The sequence below is a fragment of the Gavialis gangeticus genome, unplaced genomic scaffold, assembly GCF_001723915.1.
Source record: "Gavialis gangeticus isolate Ggan-Ray unplaced genomic scaffold, GavGan_comp1, whole genome shotgun sequence".
NCBI classification, from domain to species: domain Eukaryota; kingdom Metazoa; phylum Chordata; order Crocodylia; family Gavialidae; genus Gavialis; species Gavialis gangeticus.
Genome location: NW_017729024.1, coordinates 128,305,039 through 128,313,290, shown reverse-complemented (window position 1 = coordinate 128,313,290; position 8,252 = coordinate 128,305,039). Strand labels below are relative to the sequence as shown.

The 8,252-nt window shown below is 41.7% G+C and overlaps 1 protein-coding gene across 1 annotated transcript in view; it reads right to left on the bottom strand.

Moving 5' to 3' along the window:
- ANKDD1B (ankyrin repeat and death domain containing 1B) overlaps positions 1–8,252 on the bottom strand; it is a 79,605-nt gene that overhangs the window by 5,763 nt on the left and 65,590 nt on the right. The window contains exons 12-14 of the mRNA XM_019517711.1: positions 6,512–6,607; positions 1,366–1,564; positions 353–484 (exon numbers count right to left, since the gene is read on the bottom strand). Coding sequence (XP_019373256.1) covers positions 353–484; positions 1,366–1,564; positions 6,512–6,607 — 427 coding nt within the window. The remainder of the gene's footprint in view (positions 1–352; positions 485–1,365; positions 1,565–6,511; positions 6,608–8,252) is intronic.

Genomic DNA, 8,252 nt, shown 5'->3' with positions numbered 1-8,252 from the left:
TTCTTTTTTTTAAAAAAAAAAAAAAAAAAAAGGTGGGGAAAATGCTGAGACAGGCACTGCTTCTTACCAGGTCTCCAACTGAACCAACAGAGGCCTGACCATGAACACTGGGATGAAACTGGAGTTTTTGTATGATTAAGCTGGGAGGGAGGGATTCTCCTCTTCATAGACTCAGGTGTCTCTTCCCCTGATCAGCCAAATATCCACAGAGCTGCAGACCCGGTGGGGAGCCATGCTTCTTTTGCAGGCCTGCGGTCATCACCTCTCTTCTAACATAGCTTGGTGCTTCAGAATAACAGCAGTTTCTTCTGAAAGCTATTTAACTCTGCTCTGCATACCAGAAAAATCTTACCCGCTAGATGTGGAAATCCTGCATTCACCAGATCTTCAAATATATGTTTGACTGGATTTTGATGAGCCAGCAACACTCCGTGTAACCAGATAAGCAGCATTCGGTGTCCATGTTCCTTATAGCTCTTTTTTCCTAAGCCATACACAAAATACATATCTGTGCAACAGGCAGGAGGCAAAATACCCTGATGTCACATTTGCTTTACAAATAGGGATTTTCCTTTAAAAACCACTTTCAGGCATTCACTTTTTCATTTGCTTTCTAACCTAGAAACTAAGACTTCCAAAGGTGAAATGGTAGTTTTACCCCAAAGCTGGTCGAAAAAAATCAGGATTTAATGAATCCAAAATTGAATTTGTTCCTTTCGTGTTTAACTTGTGGAAAGGCATCGTAGGGCAAGTAACAAAAGTGAAATACATGGAAATGCTGAGCTCTCAAAGCTAACTGCAATCACTCATCCCTAAAGCTGGCAAGAATTCCTGAGGATTATGAAGCAAGTGCGAGATGTTAATCTGAAGTGTGTTTGTACTTCACAATTTTTTAAATCACAAAGAAAATAATGCTGACTTGACTCAAGTGAAATGTCACTGTTTGACCAGGGGAAAATACATACTCGTGACTTCCCCATAAGTTAAGTGGCCTAATCAAGACACAAGGAATCAGAACTTGTGGCAGAGGTGATATATTTTATTAGACCAACTAGATATTTTCAAAAAAAAAAAACTTTATTTGCAAGCTTTCGGGCACAGGCACCTTTCTTCAGGTATAGGAGAGTGCAAAGATTGTAAAATTTCTCCTAGGTGGAAATGAAAATTCTGTGCCCAAAAGCTTGCAAATAAAGATTTTTTTGCACCTATCTAGTTAGATTAATAAAAGATATCACCTTTACCATGAGTTCTGATTCTTTTTGCCTCTAAACCAAAACGGCTACAACATGGATACCTAATCAAGACACAATATTTTGATCTAATCTATTTATGTCCTACCTGTATACATTGAGTGCCTATCATTACCTGTCCACTGTTCTTCAATAGCTTTAATTTGCTCATCTGTGAACTGCCAGAACAGGGCCAGCTTTTTCCATTCCTGCGGTTTTAACTGATTGTAAGCCAGATTCCAGAGGGAGGAACGGATTTGCTTGGTCTGCATGCTGTGGTCTTGCTTAAAGGACAGAAGAAAATCTGATGATTCCTCAGTACTTCCAAGATGCTCCTATAAAATAAAAACCAAGTTTCAGATAAACTGCACTAGGTAATTTTCTTATTATTAACATAAGAACATAAGAATTGCCATTGACTGGGTCAGACAGTATCCCCCGTCGTATCTTGGGTCACACAGGCAGGCAGATATTGAAAGGGACAGTGAACTGGGTATGACCAGGGCTTTTTCACTGTTCCCCTGTTACTTGTAGCCTCCAGCATTTAAGGTCTAGGAAGTTCTGATTCAGAGGCTGTATCTTTAACTCCTACACTCAATAGCTACTGAGGTATAGGTTGTAGCCATGTTGGTCTCAGGACACAGGCAGACAGGTTCTTTGGGTAAATATGACATCTTTTATTAGACAAACTTAAATAGTTGGAAAAGTTATAGCAAGCATTCAGGTTTAAAAACGCTTCATTAGGCTGAGGAAGTCTCTGCAGATGGTGTGTGCTCTTCCTGCATGGAATGAATAGTAAAGAAGCCAGAGGCTGGGCTGGTATGAATGTAAGACAGGCAGTCAGTGAAGATGTAAATTGAGGAGTCAGTGGGTGAGAGACAGGCTGAGTTGAGGGGAAGAGGGGGTTGAATGTAGCAGTTAGATAGTGGAGAGGTACCTGATGCTGCTTTCCAACAAATTCCAAGAATTTATCCAATTCCTTTTTGACAAAGCCACAGTAAGCACTAGCCTGGTATACATACCAGAGACCTCCCAAAAAAAGTTACCTTTGCTGCCTAGAGAAACTGCAAATTATTTAACCAAGTTAATGCTGTAGAGTGGACAGGAACAAGGGCACCTAGTAGCTATATACATTACTAAATTTTGTTAAAATTAAAAGTTGTTTTCTCTAGCAATTGCTAGATGGTTAATCCCCTACCATATGTTGGCCTGCATTTTACTCAAAAGATCATGTTTAAATATGGTTGTGGTAAAAATCACAATCCTTTTTTCCTGGTTAGAAGCAGGAGAAAACACATGCAGTTATCTAAAATTTCCCACTGTTGCTACCAGCAGCTCAGATTCATTGGGGAGGGCACTTGTTAGACAATGCAGCAGTGACTTAACTACAGCGTGGCATTCACCATTTCTGAGCTGCCAAATGATGATGTTAGAACAAAGTAAAGTCCCTTTGAGCCCTGACTGCATGGCTAGTCCTGGATTAGGACCAGGATCAGGGCAGCGACAAACTAAAGTTAAAATCCTGACCGCATGAAGTCTGAGTCCTGGATCTTTAGACACATAGTAAGGCCCCAGTTCAGCAAAACATCTAAGCATGTGCTTATACCCATGATGAGTAGAAATGATAAGCAGGTGCTTAAATCCATCAAATCATAGCTTATTTTTATTCGTCACACTAGCAAAAATATTTAATGTGATTTAGCCATAACCATATTACTCTATCAGCATATGTGGTGACCTTTGAAATGTAGGGGCCTGTCTGGATGTATTTTCATACCAAATCCTGTAGCTGTGCTTCACCCCAGCTGCAGTGGCATCTGTGGCGAGTTATAACTATGCTGTTTCCTCATGTAGAGCCTCTTCTCTAATATTCATTTTTGATGGTATTTGTTTACAGAATAGACGTATTTCACTCAGCCTCTAAAACTAAAACTCTGAGCTGCTGCAGTGATACAGGATGCGTATTTTAAACTACAGAACAGTTGGCCAGGAAGGTAGGTATTAGCATCCCACACTTCAGAAACAGTAAGCAAAAAGCCTTCATTCAAATAAACCCAGAGACCTGCAAATGTGTTGCTTACTCCAAAAGCACCTTCCCTAAAAACTATCATGGTTCAGTAATGCAACTTCACTATGCACATTATAAAACATTCCTCCAAGGCAGATTTCATTGCCTGCAGTTTAAAGTAAGGTTTAGAAACCTACGTCATTCTAATTTACTCAGAACTGTTATTCTGTAATAATGGTTCAAATGTTCCAGAATTCAGAACATTGAAACTACGTTTTGTTTACTTCCTAGCAGCTTATGTTCCATAGCGGTAACACTGATGCTGGTCCAAGGACTGTGTCCACCTGTACTGAGATATTTAGCTACAGGTAATGGGGTAAAAGTGCTTGGTTTTCATTTCCCAACATCTCTTAAACTGTTCCAAAACCCCATCAGCTTAAACATCTTTTCTTTCCCTCAGGCAGCTAAGTAAAGCATAGCAAAATGGTAGGAGTATGACCTGCTACTATCAGAGTTGTCATATTTTCTCCAGGAATAAATGGTTTCACCTCCAACTGCCCTCTAAGATGAAAGGAACAATAATATATGTGGCGACTCTGCCTGAACCATCTCAGATCAGATGCACACAAGCTGCACCGTTCATGGACATGTTTTTCACTAGAATATAATTTAAAATTCTTACTTACCTTCCTGAGTTTCCTACAAAATTGAATTTTAAAGAATGAAAGAAGGCTGAAAGGGCCCATCATTTAGTCCATCTCCCTGCACTGAGGAAATCTCTCCCATGTCTCCTGGTGGATGTTTGGCTAACCCAGGCATGCACTCATATGGATCACTATAGTGACCCCAATGGTCCTCAGCACTCTTTATTAAATGAAAAAGGATTTGAAAAGCAAATCAGCTGGCCATGTGTCCTCAATACATGGCAATTCAGTTAATCTGCCCGTATATCTGCACGTGCAGGCCCCCTGCCAATGTGCTTCAATCCAGTCAGAGTAGATCCCACTGGTGGCAGCTCTCCATTGGAAAGTGTCCCCTGCAAGTGGCCCTCAGAGTTGTGCACCCCTGTTCTTGAAAACTGCTAATATCAGGAAGTTGGAAGAAGAGACAAGGTATTTATTTCTTTAGTAGCTGAACCAGGATAGGCAGAAATATGACAGTGACATGATTTCAGAGCTGTCCTTAAATAGATCAGCTGAATTCCTTTCTGCATCTGTACTTCCAAAAAACCAGAAAGAACCAGGGAAGCTTACAAAAGGGTGGATGTCCCTGTGGTATATGATAGGGTGTGCGTATTGGGAGTGCATCATGAAGTGAAGTAGGTTTACTTTAGATGCATTACATCTATAAAAGTTTCAGTTCCTCTTGAGTTCTGTGGAGGTCCCTACCCACTTTGTGTATTGTGGAGGAGCCCCTGCACCTCCACAATATTCCCCGTAACTTATCACCTGTGAGTCATTCCTTTGGTCTCTGTGCACTGTAGTGTATCCTCTGCTCTTAAAGAGTGGTTTGTAGGTCCAGTTGCTGTTCCAGACTCTATATCCCCATGTGCTTCAGTGTAAGTAATTTTTCTGAGCTTCCTACTTTCCCATATTTACCCCCACAGGGAACTAGCATGGAAAGTCAGCTTCTCAGGAACAAGAAAATTAAAAAATGGCAGAGGAGTCCAGCCTACAAATGGCTGAATTGTTCCCAAAATGTCCCTTTCTCCTCCTCCCTCTCCCATGGTAGGCAAGGGGAAATGCCTCATTGGATAAGAGATGCCAAATTGTAAGAAGGCTTGTCAGTGGAGGAGAGCAAGACAGGTGTGTTAACTGACCTGCATCTCAATAATACTTGTTATTTTTGAATTGGGATTTTTTTCACAGGGAAGCGGACTGGGGCCAGGGGAAGAGCATTAATTTTCAGAGCGGCTGGAACAAAACATCAGCTAGAACCAATTCCAGCTCAGGCACTGAGTACCTCAGAAATTCCCTGTTGGCTTAAACAGAGCACCATGCTGCTGAATTTACTGGCACTGCACCTGTGTACCTCAAGTGATGCACAAGTAAAAATCTTCTGCTGGCTGCTTGATTATTACAGAAGAAGTAGAAAATTTGCTCTGTCAAACAGGAGTCACTAGTATCAGCCTGACAGTAAATTTCCTTTGTGAATTCCAGGTAGTTTGGGGCTTTTACAACTGCAATGCATATCCAAAATCTTTACCAAGTTCACTGAGGTTCTCATATATGACTATGACTTCACCTGGAAAAATGACGTGGCCATTTGAACATGATTTCAACCTTTTCCAATGTGTGTGTTTTAACAGTGGGTTCTTCATGCCTTCTCCATACCAAGAGAGTCAGTGAGATACATAATAAAACTAACATAGGATTATAAATGATTTCAGCAACAACCCAGAGACCTGAGCAGCCCTGTACTCAGGAGCTCCACTTCTACATTACAGATGGATCTGAGTTAGAAACCCATCCCCAAACACCCCTTTTTCAGAAGGGTAGAGACACTAAAGCCTAAAGCCAAAGGTTGCTGTCTGGGCCTCTCTCTGTAACACAGATACACAGAATAGTTGACTCTGTATAGTAACCAAAAGCCTTAGCAGCCATCCTCTTTTTGGTGCAGGATACAGATATGAGAACTTCCTATTTCATAACTACACAAGGACAGTCACAACAAAGCAGCTCATGTTAAAAGCTAAATGATAAGTTAGGGTGGAAGAACATGTTACAAAATGGAAAGTCATACTGAGCATGCCCTTACTTCAGAGTCCTTCTTCCCTCCCTTCCCTGATCTCTTTGTTGTGTTCAATTATTAAGGTAAATTTAATGGAATGGGAACTTTTGCCTGATCCAGCCAAGGATGAGAGGATGATCTCAGGCTGATTTCAGCAGAAAAGGGACTCTCACACTCCCTGTGATTAAAACTCTGACTTTGCTGTAGCAAAAGGGCAGAAGGGTCAGCCAGGATCTGACACATTTCCATGCAAGGATGAATTACACACCCGGGAGTTCATGGCATAAACTGGACATTGTTTCCCTCCATTAGCTCCAGGTTTAGTGCCTGGAGTAGCAAAGTGAAGTTAATTAATTTGCCTATGGCTTTGCAACACCTCAGTTGGTACTCAGGACTTCCTGATCTCCAACCCTATGCTTGTTTCTCAAAGAACTCCTTGTAACCAGCAAGGAGGAAACCAGCTGAGATAGAAGGGGTTTTAAATCAGGCTAGAATCCAGTTTTCCAGCTACAGTCCCCCTGGGTGAGGTAGACCTGTTTCTTACCTGTTTTCTGGTGTAAAACCTTTCAGCTTTAATGACCATATCTACAATAAGGGCATGGTTGCTTCTGGATGCCACAGCCAGTGCAGTTTTTCCTTGCTGCAAGAATAGACAATGAATCTCAGAATGATGGCCAGCCAACAGAAGACAGGCACACCTCTTTGTCCATGGAGCCCTATCATTTACATTTTCAAAAGAACATGTTTCCACCATGATTTGATGGCTTCAGTTCACTTGATGGCTTCAGTTCACTGCCACTTGACGGATGGGATATTTTAGATTTCAGGGGGTTGATAAGGCAGAGATCAGAATATGTTATGGACCTGATGCAATGCTCACCTCTCCTGTCTTAAGACACTGGGCTACTTGATAAAGTGGGGCAGATCTGCTGCAGACTAAAAGCACGCAGGCTAATAGGAGGTAATAATTAATGTTTACTACAGCTACACAAACAGATTAGGAAATACAACTTTAATTCTGGCCAGAAAACACTGTTTAATCTATCTGGGTCCATCTCTGCTACTGCCAGTTGAAGGCTGAGAGAATGTTTTGATGACTTTACTGGTTTATTTTCCCTGTCCTTTTCTGTGGGTGAAGTTGCACCAAGCACAGCTGCCTTAGACACGAATATTCTGGATATTTTCCACATATTAACATTAGGGGTTGAAAGATATCAACCTCTAATTAGAAGACTCAGTGATTAAATTACAAGGCACTTTAACTCTCCAGCTATTCTACAGTTACCTAATAGATACCTTTGGCACTCTGGTTCCCAATTCCATTCAAAATCATAATTAGCCCATTTTTACAGAGTCACATTGAGAGCCAAGGAATTTACAGCTTGCAAAAGCCTCATCACATGGACAGATCATGCTGCATTAAAGGAAAAAACAAGGGCCTGTAGGAGCTTCTAGAAGCCTACATTTGCCAAGTCATTCTCCATTCATTGGGGGATAGCTTTGCCTTCCTTAGTAATGGCATTTTATTAGCGTACCTATGAGTGTAATCAACAAGTTACCCAATATCCTGACTAAGGGGGGGCTCTTTCTGGTCTGCCTGAATGCACGATAAACAAAGAAGAATTTCAAAGAGAATGGAAGAGGAAAGGTCAACTGGAGTATCCCATGCTTCCTACAAAGAAACAATAGGCACCTAAGAACACTTCCTGTGTTCCTGTCACCTCCTCTTCAGCTCTTACCAGATAGAGAAGAAATACTTAAATCTCAGGATGTGGGAGGGGACAGTGACAATCCAAGCCAGCTTCGTTTGAATGGGGATAGCATAGAAACAGTGCTGACACCCCATCCAATCCAGACCCATTGGGCGCGTCTACATGAGATGCTTTAACACACAGTTGACTAATTGCACAGTAAAGCATCACTGTCTACATGTGCTGATACTTCTTGCACAGTCAATTGAGTCAACATCTTCATCAGTGACTTGGATGAGGGGGTAAAAAGCACCCTGTTCAAATTTGCTGATGACCCTAAGATGTGGGGGGATGTGGGCATACTAGAAGAAAGGAATAGGCTACAGTCAGACCTAGACAGGTTACAGGGGTGGGCAGATGAGAACAGGATGGGATTCAACACTGACAAGTGCAAGGTACTACATCTGGGGAGGAAGAACCAGCAGCATACCTACAGGCTGGGGAACTCCCTTCTTGTCAGTACAGAGGCAGAAAAGGATCTTCGAGTCATCATTGATGCCAAGATGAATATGGGCAGCCAGTGTGGGGATGCAG